Genomic DNA, 20,151 nt, shown 5'->3' with positions numbered 1-20,151 from the left:
AAAAAAAAAAAAAAAAAAAAGAAAGAAAAGAAAAGAAAAGCATACATGATGAACATAGATGCAAAGGTCTTCAACAAAATACTAACAAAGGCCAGGCGTGGTGGCGCAAGCCTGTAATCCCAGCACTCAGGAGGCTGAGGCAGGAGGATCGATGTCAGTTTGAGACCAGCCTGGGCTACATAGTGAGTTCCAGGTCAGTTTCAACTACATAGTGAGACCGTCTCAAAAAAAACAAAACAAAAATAACCCAAAACAAAACAAAACAAAAAAAACCAAAACAAAAACAAAATACTAACAAACTGAAAAAAGCATTACATACCATAACCAAGTGAGATTTATCCCTGGAATACAAGGACAGTTCAACAGAAGAAAACCAATTTATATGACACAGTATCAAAGGATAAAAACTGCACAGTTGTCTCAATAGATGCAGTGTCTGATAAAAGCCTATATCCTTTATAATAAAAACCCTCAAAAAACTAGGAATAGAAGGAATTCTTCAAGATAATAAAGGCATATATGAAAAGCCCACAGGTAACATCACACTGAATGGTGAAAAGCTAAAACCAGTCTCATATAAAATGGCATCACAAATAATGCATGGAATTATTCATAAAATTACACAGTTACCACAAAGGGCTAACAATGAGATGATTTTCTTTCTTCCTCTGTTGTGAACATCCTAACATTTTTAGCATTGTTTTTATCACATGTTATGGCTCATGCTTAGATGTCCCCCCAAAGTCTTATGCGAATGAGGTGGGGCTGAATGTAGAGTGTGTGATGCTGTGGTTAAGAGCATGTGATTACTAAATCGTTACACTGATTGGCTCAGCATTGCCCTAATTCCAGCAGTCTGGAAAAGACAAAAGGGGCAGAAAGACGCTGTAAATGTTCCCTTGTTGCTTTTGCTACCATGTGGGTGCCATGGACTGTTTCTCCTCTGCGACTCCCCTCTGCCTTAGGGCCAGTTGATTATGTACTGAAACATCTACAAACTAAACCAAATAAATCTTTCCCCCTTTAACTTCTGGTGTCAGGTATTTTGTCTCAGCAATGACAGAAAAGTAACTATGACATCACATAAATAAAAATATGATGTAATACAAATTAAAAATAATAGTAAAACAAGCACTTAATGTGCTCAGAGCTTTTAAAAAATGTACCCTTACTAGTACCTGCAGCAGTGTACAATACTTCCGCACAGACACAGGCCTTCATTCCAGAGCTAACTGTTACCTTGTATCCTGTCCTCATTATTCCCTTGGTTTTTATTATTGATTTATCAATGTTACATATATTCCTTTAAGCTAAATTTACTTTTGCATATTTTAAACTTTTTAGAAATGAAACAGTTCTTATTGATTCTATGACTTCCTTTTTTTGTTATTCAGCATTGTGTTCATAAGGTTTAGTGGTTATAGTTTGTTTTACAGTGTAAAAAAAAAAGACAAGAACAAAGATAAAAGTGAAATAGATTTCTTAGAAAAATCACAAACAATAAAATGAGGCAATATTTTTTTAAAGTATTGTTAACTTAGAATTCTATACCCAGAGAAAATATTTTTCACTGGTGAAAGCAAATAAATTCAGACACACAAAAGCTGAAAGAATTCACTACCAACAGATCTGTACTGTAAAGAAAAAAATGTCTTTCTGGAAGAAGAAAAATTACGAGATGAAAATCTGGAGGTACACATGGAATGACAAGCCCTGGAAATGAAACTGCAAGGGAAAATATATAGAATTTTCTCCTTATTACATTACCCTTATTGAAAGTAAATGACTAAGCAAAAATAATGTATTGTGGAATGATCATGTAACATGAATATGCAAAACACCACCACAAAGGCCAGAGGGGAGAAGCTAAAGTATATGAGCACACAGTTCTTATACTGTATGTAATGTTTTATAATATCCCTCAAAGGGAAACCATGATTAGCTTAATACTTTAGATCTTACAGCAACCACTAAAATAATAAAACAAAGAATTATAGCTAACTGATCAACAAAGGAGGTGAAATGGAATCATAAAAATTCCTGATTAATTCAAAAGAAGGCATAAAGCAAATAAAAAGGGAACAACACAGAAGGAAAATAGCCAGCTGACAATTTAAAACCCAAATATATCAACAATCACACTAAATGTAAGCGATTCAAACACCCAATTAAAAAAGATTATCAAATTAGATTTTTAAAAAAGCAAGACTCAATATTATGCTGCCTATAATATGCATTTCAAATAGAAAAATGCAGATGGGTAAACATTTAAAATATACTTAAAATTAATCAAAAGAAAACAAGAATAGCTACATTGACATCAGATAAAATAAATTTTGCAACAGAGAGTATTTCCTGGGATTTTTAAGAGTTCATTTCATAATGATGACAGATCTGTTAAGAAGAAATAAACTGAAATGTGTGCTTCCAATAACAGAGATTCAATACTTGAAGTAAATCTAAGAGAACTACAAAGAAACATAGAAATAGAAAGGTCAATAGTTACAATGATAGGTTTCCAAACTCCTCTCTGAATTCAGTGATCACTAGCAGACAATGTCAGCGAGGACAGCAAAGACACCAAGAGCCAACACTAACTCAACTGCCCTTAATGGGACACTCTGCCCAACAACAGGCCAATGCACTTTCTCCTGCACGGCACTGAGCCTTTACCAAGACAGGTGATATTCTGGACCATAAATCCAGGCTCAATAAATTTCCATTTAAAAGGAACAAAGTCAAACCAAGTATGTTCTTTGACGATGACAGAATTAAATTAGATACGTACACTGAGAGGTATCAAATATTTCTGAGAAAAATTAAGTGGAAAGATGAAACTTCTTTGTGGATCAAAAAATTTTAATAATGATGTCAATTCTCCCACAAGCAATCTACAAATTCAACACAATCCCAGTCAAACTCTCAGCAATGATAAGTGATTCAAAAATCACATTAAAATGTAAAGAGCCTAGAATAGTCACATCAACAAAGATGGAGGAACAACATTACCTGATTTCTAAACCTATCTTAAAGCTGTAGTAATTAAAACAGTATGTTACAGGAATTGAGATAGACAAGTAGATAAGTGAAACTGTTTTAGTTACTTTCTTGTTGCTGGAACAAAATACTAGACACCCACCAGTTAAAGGAGGAAAGGATTATCTTGGTTCACAATTTGTAGAGGGTTCAGTTCCTAGTCAGCTGGCTCCAAGGCAGGACAGCATGGCAGGCAAGAGGCGGCCAGTGTGCATCCCTTACATTCATGCAGGCTACAAGCCTCTGGGTGGTGCCACTCCCACCTACTGGGGCTTCCCATTATCCACACCAAGAACTGTGCTAGGCCAATCAGTGGACTTGTCCCAGACACCACTATCTCCTTAATTCCTATTCACAGACCCATTGCTTTGGCCCTCTGATGAGCAGCACATCAGCAGAAGCACACAGCAGAGCAAAACTGCTCACCTCATGAGCCAGGGAACAAAAAAGGACAGGAAGAGGCTCAGATCCCACAGACTCCTTCAAGGGCATGCCAGAAATGGCCAAAGGACTTCTTTACTAGGTCCCACCTCTTAGATTCAGCTTTTGAGATATGTGATTTTTTTTTTTCCTAATACAAGCTCATGTTGGCCTTGAACCTGTGGTGATCCTCCTGCCTCAGCCTCCTAAGTGCTGGGGTTACAGGCATGCACCATCATGCCCAGTGTGATATGTGAAATTTTTTAAAGAACTTTAACCCACATTTCTTAGAAGGAAGTCTAGTTCCCTAAAGATTAATTGGGATGTCCCTGGAACTGGGCCACTATAAAGTTTGGCTCCTGAGTCACTCCTAGCTCCAAAAATACATGGAACCTCACAGCAATAAAAGGTCTTGATTTACACCAAGATGTGAAGCTTGGTGCTCAGGTAAAGGACAAACTAGATAGTACCTGTAACAACAACAAAAAGTCCTAACTCTGTAGGCCTTCCCTTTGAAAAGTCTAATGTGTTTCCCTTTCTCTCATATTCCTCCAGTCCCAAAACCTTGGCAACTTTCACTGATGTCTTTTGTATGGATGTACGGTAGTCCCTTGTGGCCCATTTTGGGACAACAGTTAGATTACAAGAAGAAACCAGTTCAGTAAATGGTATTTGCCACCTGCCTTTCCCTTCCTTACTCCCCCAGCAAATATCCCTTTTTTAGTTTTGCTTTCTTCCATCTTGGTTTCAAAGTTTGCTTTGCTTTTCTTGTCAAATCCTCTTTCAAAATATGCTGGAAATTTTATTTATGCAGTTTTGAGATAATTCATACTAGCAATCTCCAATAAACTTAAAAATTACAATTATGATATTTGCATATTCGATCTATTCTCATCCAGTTTGCTATTGACATTTAAAAGTATGAAGTATTCGTCTTAATAAAGATATAAAGAATAACATAATGAATCCTATTTACTTCCTTCCCAGTAAATAAAACTATCAATCCAGTTGAAGTCTCTGTGATCTTATTTCATTCTCCCCCTTCTCCAAGCATAACTGCAAAAGGTAACCTCTATTTGGAATTTTCTCCTAATGTATTTTTCATTATATTTCTGGACTTTGTTATCTCTAGACTAATTAAAATATTTTCTTTTTCTAATATTGCATATTGCCAAACTCTCAATATGCAATAATAATAATAATTATCATGGTCATTAAGAAATTCCAGATTCAATGAAAGCTCTCAGGATATTACTCCAAACCTGAATAAATGAAATTTGAGTTAAAATTTTGGCATTTTAGTCAAAATGAATATGCATATAAATTCTAAAGACATTTGTGAAAAAAAATTAAGTAGCTTATCTAATGTTTACCCTCAAATGGAAGCTTCTGTCTAGACTAGGAAAAGGTTCAAGGTAAAGGCAATGCAAAACAAAACACAAATGAGACTACAAAGAACTAGCTGTGCCGTCCATCTGTGTGTGTGTGTGTGTGTGGCTGGAGATGGAGCACACCATATTATGACACAATTCAAGAACAGAAGTTTAAGACTTCTGAAAGTTTCCTTTTCCTTGAATGTGGCTGAAAAAAAGTGTGTCTCAATTTCTGCCTCATCCGAGATTAATTCTGGAAGAAGTCTGGAAAAACTTAATCCAGACAAAGTAATGGACAAACACCAAAGGGCCTATAAATAACAGCGGTATAAACATTTACTTAAATAATCCAATTTCTTAGCCCTTGTGTGTCTATTGTAATGCATTGCTAGATGGAGCCAACACAGAATTTCCAGTTGTGATGTATCTGGAAAAAGACGCAGTGGGCCATTAATACGAGAGTATAAAACAGTAATTAAGCCAACCAAAAATTGTTAAGCAATTCTTAAATACCAGGAAAAGAGCTATGTGGAACAGGGAAGAGGAAGGTACATAACTTAGTCTCTGGAACATAACAGACCTTCTCTCTCAGAGCCAGAAGCTATAACAATTTAACTTCTTAAGTTTCAACTAATATTAAACTGATTACTATTTTTTAAAACTAAATGAACACATAAATAACTAAAGAAACATAACTGGAGTGAAGTAATTTTGTCACAAGTTATTATTTATATATTGATAAATACTTGGATTGAATTAAAAGGACTCAAGTATTTCTTCAAAATATTTGAACATATACAAAGACTCAAGTATTTATTCAGATATTTGGACCTATCATACATGGATATATCCTAGTTGAATTAGCATTTTCTTTGACATTCTCTATCATATAAATGCGTCATTAGAGTCCACAATTACAGTAAATTAATGGAACAAATTAAAGAAACTAGATATTCAAGGCATTATAGTTTTAAGTAGTATCAATATTTTAATGATTTAAGATTCGCCATCAGAAACATATGCTAAAATATTTTAATTTAAATGATTTAACATAAATGAATGCACCTAGTAACACACTTACTTCATACTGTATTAGATTTTTGTTTGTTTGTTTGTTTGTTTTTGAGACAGGGTCTCACTCTGTAGTTGAGACTGACCTGGAACTCACTATGTAGTCCAGGCTGGTCTTGAACTCACAGTGATCCTCCTGCCTCAGCCTCCTGAGTGCTGGGATTACAGGCATATGCCACTACGCCTGGCGCCTGTATTAGATTTTTAATAAAAGTTCAAACAATAGCAATTACCCTAAGAAGCAGTAAAGATTTGTATTTGACACAACAGAACTATACAATTTTGCTGACCAAAAAAACAACTTGAAAGTGATCTTTACTTATCCATTTATTTATTTATTTATTTACTTGTTTACTTATTTGTGTTTATTTTGGCAGTAGTGGGGGTTGAATCCAGGGCCTTCACACTGAGCTACATCCCTGCTTTATTTTTTAATGTCTTATTTTGAGACAAGACTTGCTAAATTCAGGATAAGGTAGAAGTTGGAATTGTAATGCCTCAGTCTCCCAGAGAATGCTGGGGTTACAGGCCTGGGTCACCATGCTGTTTAACCCTTTAATTTTAAAGGAGAAGGAGACCAAGGCCCAAGGACATCACCAGAGCTAGGACTAAAATCCAGGTCTCTTGACAGGAGATTTTTACTTCTGCAAATTATTTTTATTGTGCTAAAATTATTGCTGGGGGGGGGGACCAAAAGCTTTGTTGTTTTTTGTTTTTGTTTTTGTTTTTTTGGTGCCAGGGATCGAACTTGGGCCCTTGCACTTGCAAGGGAGGCAGCAGAACCACTGAACCAAATCCCTGGCCCAAAAGCTTTGTTTTCAATAAGAAGCCCTAGATTCAGACGGAAAGCCAGAGTCTTACTCCAGTTTTGCTAATTACAATCTCAGGCAAGTCACCAAAACTGCCTAGGACTCAGTTGTTTCGTTTATGTTTTGTATAAAAATATGACAGTTGGATTGGATCCCTGATTCTCAACCCTGGATGGGCAGTAGAATTCTCCCAGCATTTTTTTTAACCAAAAAGCAATGTCCAAGTCCCACTCATGCCCATCAGAGACTTTAAGTGGTCTGGGACAGTACCCTAGGCATCAAATTTCATTAAAAGATTTTTGACCTGGGCTGGGATTTAGCTCAGTGGTGCCGCCACCTGCCTCGCAAGCACCAGGTCCTTAGTTGATCCCTGGTTCCAAAAAAAACATTTTTGACCGAAAAAAACAAGAACAATCCAAACCCCAAATTAGTAGAAGGAAAGAAAGATCACAGCAAAGTAAATGAAATAAAGACTAAAGGACAGTACAAAAGATCAGTGCAATGAAGAGTTACTTCTTTGAAAAGGTAAAACTGACAGATGCTTAAACTAACCAAGAGAGAAGACCTAAATAAATAAAATTAGAAATGAAAAAGGGGATAACACAACAGATAACACTGAAATCACAGGATCATTCCCTAATGATTTTGAAAAACTAAACTGCCAACAAACTGAAAAAAGAAGAATTAGACAAGTTTCTGGACACTTGTAACTGACCAAAACTGAACCAAGAGGATAAAAATCTAAAAAGATCAACAATAAACTGTGAGACTGAAGCAGTAATAGTCTTCCAACAAAGAAAAGCCCAGGACAGGTCAGATTCACTGCTGACTTATTTTAGGTTTTTAGACAGGGTTTCATTATGTATATAGTTCAGGCTAGCCCTGAATTTGCAGGGATCCTCCTGGCTCAGCCTCCCTAGTGCTGGGATTACAGGCGCGCCCTACCACGCCCAGCTCTATTTTAGGTTTTTAAAGAAAAACTAACACCAATACTCCTCAAACTATTCCATAAAATAAAAAGGAAAGAAACTCTTCCAAACTCAATCTATGAGTCAGTATTACACTGCCACTAAAACCTAATGACACAACAAAACTATACAGCAATACCTTGATGAAGATAGAGGCAAAATCCACAATAAAATACTTGCAAATTAAATTAAACAGCACATTAAAAAGATCATACATCGTGATCAAGCTTGGTCCATTCCAGGGGTACACAGATGGTTCAAATATATATGCAAATCATTAAACAAAATACAGTACATAAATAAAACCAAAGATAAAAATCACATGATCATCTCTAATGACACAGAAATGCCTCTGATAAAAGAAAATATTCCTTTATAAGTGCCCTCAAAGTGCAAGGACCTGAGTATGATCCCCAGTAACCCCAAAAAATGCCCTGAAGAAACTAGGTACAGAAGGATCATACCTAACCAGAATACAGGCTATATACAGAGCAAAACCAGTCAGTATCATACGAATGGAGAAAAACTGAAAGCATTTCCTCTAAAATCATGAACAAGACAAGTGAAATTTTAGCCAGCACAATTAGACAAGAGAAAGAAAAGGCATACAAATGGGAAAGATGGTCAAATTATTCCTGTTTGTAGATGACACTATTCAATATTAGAAAACCCTGAAGACTCCATTAAAGGACTCTCAACCGATAAAATTCAACAAAGTAGCAGAACATAACAATCAGTAACACTTGCTAAGAAAACAATCACGTTCATAAAAACTTACCAAAAAAGTCCTAGTAATAAACCCAACCAAGGAAATGAAATCATTCTACATGAAACTTACAAAAGAATGGGAAAGAAACTGAAGACATAAAAAGGGGAATACTTCCTCTGTGTGCCAGCTTTCCTATTTCTGTGACGAAAAGCCTGACAGCTCACCGTAGAGGAGGAAAGGGCTCATTTGGCTCTGTTTCAGCCAACCCAGGTCGAGGCCTGTTGGGTCCGATGCAGGATGCAGGAACATCACGGCAGAGGGTGCAATGCAGTGACACTGCTCGGCATGGGGCCAGGAGGCTGAGCGGGGAAGAGGACCAAGGTGACACCTCACAGCCCACTCACACACACCCGGGCTGTGTTTCACTAGTCCCGTAGGTGGCTCCCAAGCAAATCACAGGAATATCATGTGCGTGGACTGAAAGAATTAATATCACTAAAATGTCCACAGTAAGCAAGGCATCTACACCTTCAAATGCAATCAAAATATCAGTATTTCCCAGAACTAGAAAAAGCCACCGCAATAATCCCAATGTCCGAATGAAAGCACAAAAGACTCCAAATAAAGGATAAACAGAAAGAGCAGTGCTGGAGGCATCACAATACCTGATTTCAAAATATTCTACAGACTCATAGTAACAAAACCAGCAGAGCACTGCCATAAAAACAGACCAATGGGCCAGAGGACCCAGAAAGAAACCCACACTTCCAAAGCTAGTTCATGTTTAAGGAACCAACAACATACTTCGGGGCAAAGACAGTCTCCTCAACAAATGATATGAGCAGATACTTCTCAAAAGATGTGTCAGTGGCAAATATATTAAGAAAAGTTCAACATCTTCAGTCATCTGAAGTGAAATGTAAATCAAAACTACAGTAAGATTCCATCTTCCCCAGTCAAAACAGGAAGCAAAAAATAAAAAAATAAATAGTGGCAAGGATATGGAGAAAAGGAACCCTTATATACTGTGGGTGGAAACGTAAATTATTACAGCTACTAGGAAAACACTATGAAGATTCCTTAAAAAACTAAAAACAGAACTACCATATGATCCGGAAATACCACACCTGGTATCCAGAGGAGATTAACTCAGCATATAAAAGAGGTAACTTGCCTGCTTGTGTTTGCTGCAACACTATCCACGATAGCCAAGCTTTACAATCAGCCCAAGTGCCTTTGAACAAATAAATGAATAGCTGGGGAAGTAGCTCAGTGGAGCCACCGCTTGCCCGGCAAGTGCAAGGTCCTGAGTTCGATTCCTGGTACCAAGAAAAAAAAAAGATTCCCCTAACAAATAAATGAATATGGAATATGCACACAGTGGAGTATTCTACAGCCACAAAGATGAATGGAATCGTATGACCTGCAGGAAAATAGATGGAAATGGAGGACATCGTGTTAGGCAAAATAAGCCATGCTCAGAAACCCAGAATCACATCTTTTCTCTTAGATGTGCATACTTTTCTTAAAAAGATGATTTGAAAGGGACTAGGAGAGAAAAAGAATGAGAGGATGATCAAAGCACTATACATATATATATATCTCCATCCCTATATATAGGGTGTGTGTGTGTGTATAAATAATATAAATTTTTTATTCCTTGTTGCTGAGACAAATTACCCAGTACCCAAAGTTAAAGGAAGGAAAGGTTTTTGGCTCACAGTTTGTAGAGGTTTCAGTCCATAGTTGGCTGGCTCCAAGGCAGGGTAGCATGGCAGAGGGACAATGCAGAGCAGGCAGGCAGAAGGCAGCAAGCAGCCAGCAACGAACAACCAGAGACCCTCTTTCTGTCCCTCCTGTCTTATCCAGGCTGCTCACCCTTGGGGCGGATAGCACTCACACTCAGGGTGGAGCACCCTTAATCCTACCCATAACTATGCCAAACCAGAGGACTAATTGAGTAATCACACACTCTCCAGCCACTATAAAGGATAAACTTGAGTCATTTGTAGGAAAATGAATGCACCTCAAGATCATAATCCTTCTTTTTTATTCATTAAGTTTATTGGTGCATTTTAGGTGTACAATATGACACTCATCATTGAGAATTTGTACCTTTACACGATATATCTTGGTTCTTACTTTTTTTCCCCATTCCCCTGCCCTCCCTTCAACCCCTCCACCTCTCCCTATTTATAAAGACTTTGTTTCCGGTTTTTCCTTTTCTCATATTTATTCCTTTCCCTTCTTATCTTTCCCCTTTCCGTCCCACTTCCCCTTCCCCTTCGGACCTTTTCTTCCTCTTATACATTTTGATTCTTACTTACATTTTCAGTTTCTCACACCAGAGAAACAATTCAGTATTTACATATGTGTATCCTATTTATTTAAGAGTATGGCCTTAATGTACATCTTAAGTGAAACAAATCACACACACAAGTTTAGATATTGCATTGTTTCTCTTATGTGGGAAATCCAAAGAGTAAATAAGGAACATGGAGAATAAATACTGGGAAGTAGGAAGAGTGTATTCAAATGGGAAGGGGAACAAGGGAGGGCAGAGGGGGAGGGAAGGAAGGAAAAAAGGAAAAATATGGAAGAAAAAATGAAAACAAAGCTTTTATGAATGGGGAGGGGAAGAAGGGTTGAAAAGAAGGGAAGGCAATGGAAAAAAAAGAAGAATTAAGATATATTATGTACAGGTGCACCCTCCCTACAATGAATGTGATCAATATGACAAATATGTAATAGTAAAGAGAGTTTAAAAAAGAAATGTCACAGGGAAACCCATTTATTTATGCAAATTAATGTTAATAATTATAAAACCCAAAAGCTTCTCAAGTGATTCCAGTGTGCCAGCAGCAACACCGAGATACAACTGACGAATCTTTGAACTTTCCAAAGTTTATATTATAAAATTCTAATTTAATTTTTCCTGTTTTGGTTGCAGTCATTGGGCCATTAGTTAACTGATGAGTAGATACACTAAATGCACACAAACCCACAAAAAAAAAAAAACTTATATCCCCTTCTCACTTTACAAACATTCATGGTTCAGATAGATACTACACCATGATCTACCAGTACTTTGATGGTGGACCAGGCTTCTCCTTCCCTGGTCTTTCTACAAGGAAGTAGCTCAGTTTATATAAAACTCCTGTCCTCCTCTCTTTCCCCTCTCTATTCAGAGATACAGAATGGCTTGCTGGTTGGCAAAACTGGAAGTAAGTCATACATGCCCGGTTCAGCTCCTTCCTTTTGTCTCTTGGTTATAAACCAGTCAAAGAGAATAAAAGTTCTAACCTAGTTCTTGCAGGACAGTATCTTAGTTCAGGCTATGTATCAAGCAATCATAGGCTGTGTTCCTTATAAATAACAGAAATTTTTTACCTCATCTGAAAATACAGAGGGTAGGATTAGATGATCTCTAAAGACTTTTCCACCGGTCATGTCCATGATTCTTTGGTTTTCAACAGGCACCTTTTCAACGGGTAGCCACAAACATTTGTTTTCCAATAACGACACGTCAAATTAAGGCAGCGGTTCTCACAAGAGGGTGATTTTGTCGCTCCTTAGTATTATTTCTGGAGCAGTGCCATATCAGTACAAGATATGCAAAACATATTTCCTCCAATTCTGTTCTAATAAGATGTATGAGAAATCTTTAGAAGCCACGCCTACTACTTACAGTAAAAACCACAGTTCTTAACCTTATATGTAAAAGAAAAGACAGGACGGCCATTGATATGGCAGAACTAAAGAAACTGAAACATTAGTATTTGAAAATATAGGGCCTATCACGCATCACTTGACAAAGAAACAAGCAGATAATCATGGTGTCTGGTTTTCTCCAATCTGTCCTCCACAGTAACCTTTCTTAACAAGGTCTTCCTAAAAACAGATCTGATTACAGCCCTTCTACATTGGCTTCACATCCTTCAATGGTTCACAATACTCCTCACCTTCGAGACAGAACCAAAATTTTTAGAAAGCTATGCAAGGTCTTCAATTTCCTATTCTGAGCCATCTCTCCAGCCTCAACACGTAGCCTACATTCTAGCCACACTGGACTTCTTCGAAGACATCTAAAGGCACCCAAGACTTAGGTTTCAGGAGAACAATAAAAGCGAGAAGTCAGTTTTGCACAGCCTTTGTTTACAGAACCATCCTTCAGTTCTCAGGTCTAGAGTTACTCAGGAACACCGCCCCGACCTCACTCCTAGTACGGGTCCTCAGCGCCTTAGTCTTCCTCACCGCAGCCCGTGGTATGTGTTTACGATTATTAGTGTGACTGTTGTTTTAATCTCTTTTTTCAAACTCCAGGAGGGCAGGAAGTATATCTTATTTTGCTCTCCAACATGCCTACAATGTAGGTAACACATTATCCACACCTGGCATTGTGCATAGTACATGCCCAGTAAATGTTTATCACGTAAATAATGAGCAAAGGTTCTTTCACATCTGGACATCTCACTGCAGATCTGAAATGACTCTCCTTTTCTTCTTATCTGGTAGATTCCTGTTTTCCTTGAAGACTCAGCTCAAGCAGCCTTCATTCTGGAAGCCTTCCTGATGCCCCGCCTAGGTACACTCCATCTGTGCCCCGACCATCCTGGATGTATGTTTATACACGCATGTACTCGACTGCAGCTTGTGCTTTTCTTGTGCGCTTCTGTGAGCTCCTTAAGTATAAGGACTGTGTCCATCATCTCTACATGCTCTGCAGGTGCACAGGGCACAGAAGTCAGTAAATGCTGAGATCCACATGAATCTGCATATACTGCATTTTATTATTTAGGTTCACATCTGCCTGCAGGAACCCCTACTGAGTGTAAAAACCATAAGGATAAAATAAAGCTTGAAATACAAACTCAGCATTTAAATTGCATTAAAACTTTTCAAAAAGGACTGTGATTGAAAAAAACTGCTTTTAAAAGTTTTTTACTAGAACTTTCCTTGTTATGCTTTAAGGATAATAAAATTTAAAAGCATTACTAGAACATTAAATAGAATTTCAAAAACAATTTAAAATCATGTATCAGTTCTAGGAAAAGCTGAATGTTGTACTGTGTGTAAGCTGAGTCATTTAAAATATTTTCTCAAGAACAATTCTGCCACGTTACTCATGAAAGGACATTTAGACTTAAGAACTGCCCTGCAGATAACCATCCCTTTATAGACAACAGTAAAGACTTCTGTAAATTCCTCCTAGGTTCCTGTGTTGAAAAAGAGCCGGTTGCTAAAGCAACTTCATTTTTCTTAACACATGATCTATCCCCTCCAGACTTATGAAACATTAAATGTGCTTCCAGTGATTCTTTAATGGACATAATTAAAACAATACAAGGACAGAAGCTTATATTATTTGGGCTGATTCCATCACAGCTCTCATAAATGACTGCACATCTGCCCTACATTTTATTACGAGCAATCACTTTTAAACCAAGAAATTGCAAAGTTTTCAAGAAACAAATTTTTAAATAAAATATTAATAGCCAACAAAGGATACAAACTTGTAGTCACAAGATAACTAAATTCTGAACATCTAACATGAAGTATAGTGACTAGTGTTAATAGTACTATGTACTTGAAAATTGCTAAGACTAAGTACATCTTTTTTATTGGTACCAGGGCTCAGACTTGGGACCTTGTGTTTGCGAGGCAGTTGGCAGAACCACTGAGTGAAATCCCGGGCCCAGTACATCTCATTTTGAACACACTCAAGGTAAAAATGTAAAATGATGAACATGTGAAGGAGCTGAACTGAGGTCATCATTTCACAGTGTGCACATATACCAATGTATCACCGTGCACACCTTGCATATGTAGGCTTTTTTATTTGCCAAATATGCCTCAAAAAAGCTGAAAAAAGCTAACAGCCAAGAAATTACTCTTTTCCTCCATGGGAATGATAGAGTCTAGGAATAAAAGGTAAGTGATAGCAACAGATTTGCCTTCAATCAAATGTGAATACACAACCAATCACCAGATCACTCAGTTTTACTTAACAAAAATTGAGTTATACTTACCTAGAATGTTTACTGTTATTGTTATTTTTAAAACTTCTTTATCTGATTTGATTCCTGCAATAAAAATACTCCAGGAACCAGAAATACAGTTTGTTTTGGCTCACAGTTACGGAGGCTTCAGTCCACCATCAAATGGCCCTATTGCTTTAGGCCACTGGTGGCACAGCACTCACTGTGAGGATCACTGTGGGGGAGTAAAACTTCCCCTCCTGGTGAGGGAGGGGGAGAGGGAGACAGGGACAGAGACAGACACTCCGAGGACCCATAATCCCTTTAAGGGTACACCTCCAAACCAAAAGCCCTTCCCCAGGCGCACCAAGCCCTATCTCCTAAAGTTTCCATCACTATCCTGGGGACTAAGCCTCTAATATGTGAGGTTCTGATGGACACTTACTATCAAAACTGTAGCAGACACTTCAGGAGATTCCTAGATGGTGACAGAGATGATCAACTCAGCCAGAGGGTACTTCTGAGAGTGGGGCCCATCCAACTACAGTTATGTGGCCACAAAAATAGCCCTGGATTGGGCCAAGGATTTAGCTTTTCTATCACCTGCCTCGCAAACACAAGGACCCAAGTTCAATCCCCAGTATCCCCCCAAAATCAATCAATCAATCAATCAATAAAACCAGCCCTGGACAGGCGGTACAGTTCACTGCCAAATTTTAAACATGGAAGATATCTCTTGCCTGTGCCTGTCCTGTCCTCATAATCACACTGTAAAAATATTTAAAATCTTCCCACTTATATTATTGGAGAATATACTGTAGATTTTCAAAAAATTGACTTTACTGCCCCAGAAAAGTTCTACAGTTATCTTTCAGCTACCTTTTCTACTAAATTTCTCCAACTCCCTTATTTCATGCTCAGAAATATCAGAAAATAGCCTTTTCATCACCTCCTGTAAGATATCTGAGCATCATTATAGGTTGTCTATCTAGAGTCATGGGCAGAAAAGTAAAAAAAAAATTTTAATTTTTCATTTGGACATTAGAAGTAAAATAAGCTAATTCACATGGGAAGAAACTAATCAATTCAAGGGTAGGCCTGGACTCAGGGTGCAGCGATACATACCCATATGTAGTTCCAGCTATGCAAAAGCTGAGGAGGAAGAAGCACTTGAACCCATGAGTTCAAGAGTAGCCTGGAAACATAGTGAGACCCTGTATCAAAAACAAACAAACAAAAAACAACAAAAAGGAGTACACCTAAAAATAAGGTAAGAAAGTACTATACATCAATTCCCCAAGGTGAATATAATTATTCTGTATTCCAAATATATACCAGTAAGAGTGAAATGTCAAGAAAAAGTGCTGTTGGAATGTCAAATGTGTTGTACAACTATACATTTTTCATAATTGTATCTTAATTTTTAAGGAAAAGTCTAACTCCCAAAGAAGACATATAATGTTGATTAGCTTAAAAAAAGAAATAAAATCAAGAAATATCTACGGATTAATCTGACAAAGGAAACAAAAAGCCTCTATATTGAGAACTACAACACTCTGAAAAAAGAGAACGAAGAGGATGTAAGAAAATGGAAAGCCATCCCTTGTTCCTAGGGAGAAAGAAATCAATACAGTGAAAAGGCCATACTTCCAAAACTGCTATACAGATTCAATGCAATCCTGAATGAAATCTCAACAGCATATTTTATAGAACTAGAGAAAACAATCCAAAAATTCATTTGGAACCGGAAGAGGCCTAGAATAGCAAAAGCAATTCTAGGCAACAGAGACATGACATGGGGTATCACAATCCCCAACTTGAAATTATACTACAAAGCCATTGTGATAAAAACAGCATGGTACCAGCAAAGAAACAGACTGTCAGTGGAACAGATTAGAAGATGCAGAAACAACTCCAGACATACTCAGCTACCTCATCTTTGACAAAGGAACCAAACACCCTCACTGGAAGAAAGATAGCCTCTTTAATAAATGGTGTTGGAAAAACTGGATTTCAATCTGCCAAAGATTAAAACTAGACCCCATCTTTCACCATGCAGTAAGTTAAAATTTAAGTGGATTAAAGATCTAAATATTAAAACAGAAACACTAAACTTGCTGGAAGATAAGTTAGGTAGAACTCTTGAAGATATCGGCATTGGAAAAGACTTTATGAACAAATCCTCAGTAGCACCGGAATTAGCAAAAATAATCAACAATCGGGATCTCATCTTTCTAAAAGCTTTCTGCACTGCCAGAGAATCACAAACAAAGTTAAGAAACAACCCACAATGTGGGGAAAATTTTTACCAGCTGTTCCTCAGACAAAGCTCTACTATCTAGAATATATAAATAACTCAAAAAAATCAGACCCCCCCAAATATAAAAACCCAATTCAAAAATGGGCATCTGAAATAAACAGACATTTCTCAAAGTAAAAGCAGCAAATAAACATATGAAAAAATGTTCAACATCACTGGTCATTGGAAAGATGCAGATAAAAACAACAGTGAGATTCCATCTCATCCCAGAAAGAATGGCTGCTATCAAGAAAGCAACCAATAACAAATGCTGGCGGGGTTATGGGGAGATAGGAACCCTTGTTCATGGTTGATGGGAATGCAGACTGGTGCAACCACTGTGGAAATCAATATGGAGACACCTCAAACAACTAGAATTAGAAGTCTATTTGACCCAGCTATTCCTCTGCTGAGTAGCTTCCCAAAAGAATTAAAAGAATCATACCACAGCAATATATGCTCACCCACATTTATAGCAGCACAGTTTGTAATAGCTAAGTCATGTGAAGGTACAAGATTCCAATGATGACTGTAACTGTATTGTATACCTAAACTATACCAATAAACTTAATAAAGATAATTTTTAAAAAAGGGCCAGGGATTTAGCTCAGTGATTCCACTGATTCACAAGTGCAAGGACCTGAGTTTGATCCCCGGTACCAAAAAAACCTTGTTGATTTAACAGCCAAGTAAACTGATCCCCTCAAAAAGGCAAGTCCATGTAATTAAATGTGGAGAACATGCATAGCAGATAAACGTGAGCCTTAAGAAATTAAGGATTGTAGGCTAAGGTAGGAGGGTCACAAGTTCAAACCCAGCCCATGCAACTTAGCAATTTAGTGAGAACCTATATATTTAAAAATAAATAAATAAATAAACAAACTGGGGATGTAGTTCATTGTGAAGGCCCTGGGTTCAACGCCCATTACCACAAAAAAATTTTTTTTAACTGAGAAATAAAACTTACAAGCTAAGGTTATATATTTCTAGTAAGATGTACCCCTTGAGATTAGCTTCAATTTTTTCTCACTGTGGTATCACTAAAACACAAACATAAACAATAACCTGCTATGCTTATGGCTCTTCCACAGCTATAAAGCAGAAACATTTTCTAATCATACACACAAGCAATAAAACAAAAAACAATCAAATTAGCAACATTACTTAAATGATAAATAATGCTATTTTTACACAGTTACTGGCTGTTTGAAAGCTGACCAGGGCGCTCACTGGCATAGCACAGATACTACATGTCAGCCTTGAAGACTTTAGTGAGTGCTTTTATAGCAAAATAAAACCAGAAAAAGTGAAAAATTTCACTAACAAAATCTTATGCCTCTATGACCCATACATCTGTGAAATATGGTTAAGAATGTAAATTTCTGGTTTCTAAAACCTAATCTGAGATTAACTTTAAATTATATTCTGTTGTAAATTTATTGTTTACCACCTTTCTATTCTCCACTTCCAAGATAACTAAGCAACAACTGTAGCTGTAAAAGCAAGTCTCCAAAAGTGCTTTGAAGAGGTCAGGAGGAAATAGTGTCAATTTATGTTGTACAAGGATCTTTAAACCCACAGTTGATACTTTATCCCTACCCTACCCTTAAAAACCCTTCAGGCAGTAAATAACTTGCCAGTTATTCTCTATGTTCAATAATCTCAAAATAAGCAAGCAGAAACCTCTAACACATAACCAGATGCATCTTGGAAGCAGGATACAAAAAGTGAGAACAGAATCAATTTCCACACCATAACATCAAAACAAAAATGGCTCAGAAAATATATAATTGGTTTGGGGAAAATGGGATTAAATCCATAGTAGAGAATCTAGATGATACCTAGTTTACTGTGTTCTCTTTAGACCTATTTATTCAATCTCTACTCAGTGGCAAACTATGCAATCTCAAACAGGGATACAAAGTGTTCATCAGAGAAGCCCTGCTTTCCCTTTCCACACCCGCTGGTTTACTTCCTTTGTGGAAAAAGTCGTAAATAATATTCTGATTTTTACTATTTCAAAGAGAGGGATGCTGCTGTTCTCTGCTCATGGAACATTCTTTTCAGGTTTCTGTAGCAGTTCTTGTAGTGCAAAGTAATGTCCAAGAGTCTACAACTGCAGAAGCTGAGATCACAAACTACAATCCAAAACTGCCCCCTAAACCAAGGGGCAGGAGGACAGCCAACAGAAACTTCGGCTGGCCCAATGGCAGATTATCAAATGGTTACTGCTGCCTTTTAAGGTAAAGTTGTTAAAGTTGATCTGATCAACCGTTTTTTACATCTTGGCCTTCCTAAACCCTCTGACTAAATGGAGTAATTCAGACTCCTTTCAAGAAACATGGAACCATGGGCCATGGACCCTGCCATCTTACTATTGCTGGCACTACTGGCTAAGAGTCTGGAAAACCAATACCATAATAATTATGAGCATGACAGTTACCAATGCTACAAATAACTCTACAAACCCAGCATGGTGGCACAAGACAGTAATCCTAGGCTGTGGTAGGAGGATTGCCCTGAGTTCAAGGCCAGCCAGAACTATAAAGTGAGACCAAAAAAAAAAAAATAGAAAAAAAAAAAAAAAAAAAAAAAAAAAAAAACAGCTCAAATTAGTAAACTGAGGGGGTTGAGAATGTAGTTTAGTGGTAGGGTGCTTGCCTGACATGTGCAAGGCTCTGGGTTCAATTCCCACCATGGAGGGAAAAAAAGACAAGAAATTAATAAAAGGGTCAGGGAAGTTTCTGCCTGTTTAGAAACAGTACAATCACAGGTTTGAGTTTCCATCTCCTTTCCCGAAAATGAATAGATTTGCACTGGGATTTTTTCATAGTAGGGATCAAACTCAGGACCCTGGGCTTGCAAGGCAGGTGTGGTGCCACTGTGCTAACTCCCTAGTCCAGTACTGAATTAATCTTAAAGAGCACTATAGGGCCAGGGATTTAGCTCAGTGGTTCCTCAGCCTGCCTCTCTAAAGCCCAAGGACACAAGTTCGATCCCCGGTACAAAAAAAAAAAAAAAAAGACCACTATGTCCAGAGGAACACAATTTTCTTTGTTTTATGATAATGTTGATGATTTATTCAGCCTTTCCATTTGCACAAAGCAGATAAACAGATACTTGGCTGAGGAGGGCTGGGAGACCAAAACAGGTCACCTTCATGATGAATTTCTAAAACACTCCCATCAAAGCCCACCTTACAGAGTAATAGATCTAAACAGATGATCTGTAACTACTGGCTTCTTCTAATTTCTAGAGAATTTCTAGAGAACTTAGTAATTTCCCCACCTTATGAAGGAATGGGTTTTTAAAAAACATACTGCCAGTGTATTGTTCCTAAAATATAATTATTCATTTCTGTATTTTTATACAAGGCAGAAGTATGATTTTAATTACAAACCCAACACCACTGTTGATAATATTTGTATTTAATTATTTAACCAATATTCATTTTAAAAGTGGTTTGACCACTTTTAAAACTCAATTAT

The 20,151-nt window shown here is 37.3% G+C and overlaps 1 protein-coding gene across 4 annotated transcripts in view; it reads right to left on the bottom strand.

The window, feature by feature from the left end:
* The window catches only part of CUNH3orf70 (chromosome unknown C3orf70 homolog), a 63,010-nt gene that overhangs the window by 25,001 nt on the left and 17,858 nt on the right, over positions 1–20,151 (bottom strand). Inside the window, exon 1 of one of the 4 annotated variants that reach the window (XM_010624229.1) lies at positions 15,490–15,560. The exons of 2 other annotated variants lie outside the window; for them this stretch is intronic. In XM_010624229.1, the coding sequence (XP_010622531.1) occupies positions 15,490–15,493 (4 nt within the window). In that variant the 5' untranslated portion in view covers positions 15,494–15,560. Of the gene's footprint in view, positions 1–8,610; positions 8,711–15,489; positions 15,561–20,151 lie in introns of those variants that run through there. One more of the 4 variants, XM_010624228.3, reaches the window with a different exon arrangement.

Source organism: Fukomys damarensis, unplaced genomic scaffold, assembly GCF_012274545.1.
Source record: "Fukomys damarensis isolate Sample0158 unplaced genomic scaffold, DMR_v1.0_HiC HiC_scaffold_12, whole genome shotgun sequence".
Classification (NCBI taxonomy): Eukaryota; Metazoa; Chordata; class Mammalia; order Rodentia; family Bathyergidae; genus Fukomys; species Fukomys damarensis.
Note: the sequence above shows the minus strand (reverse complement) of the source record. Positions and strands in the feature narration are given on the sequence as shown.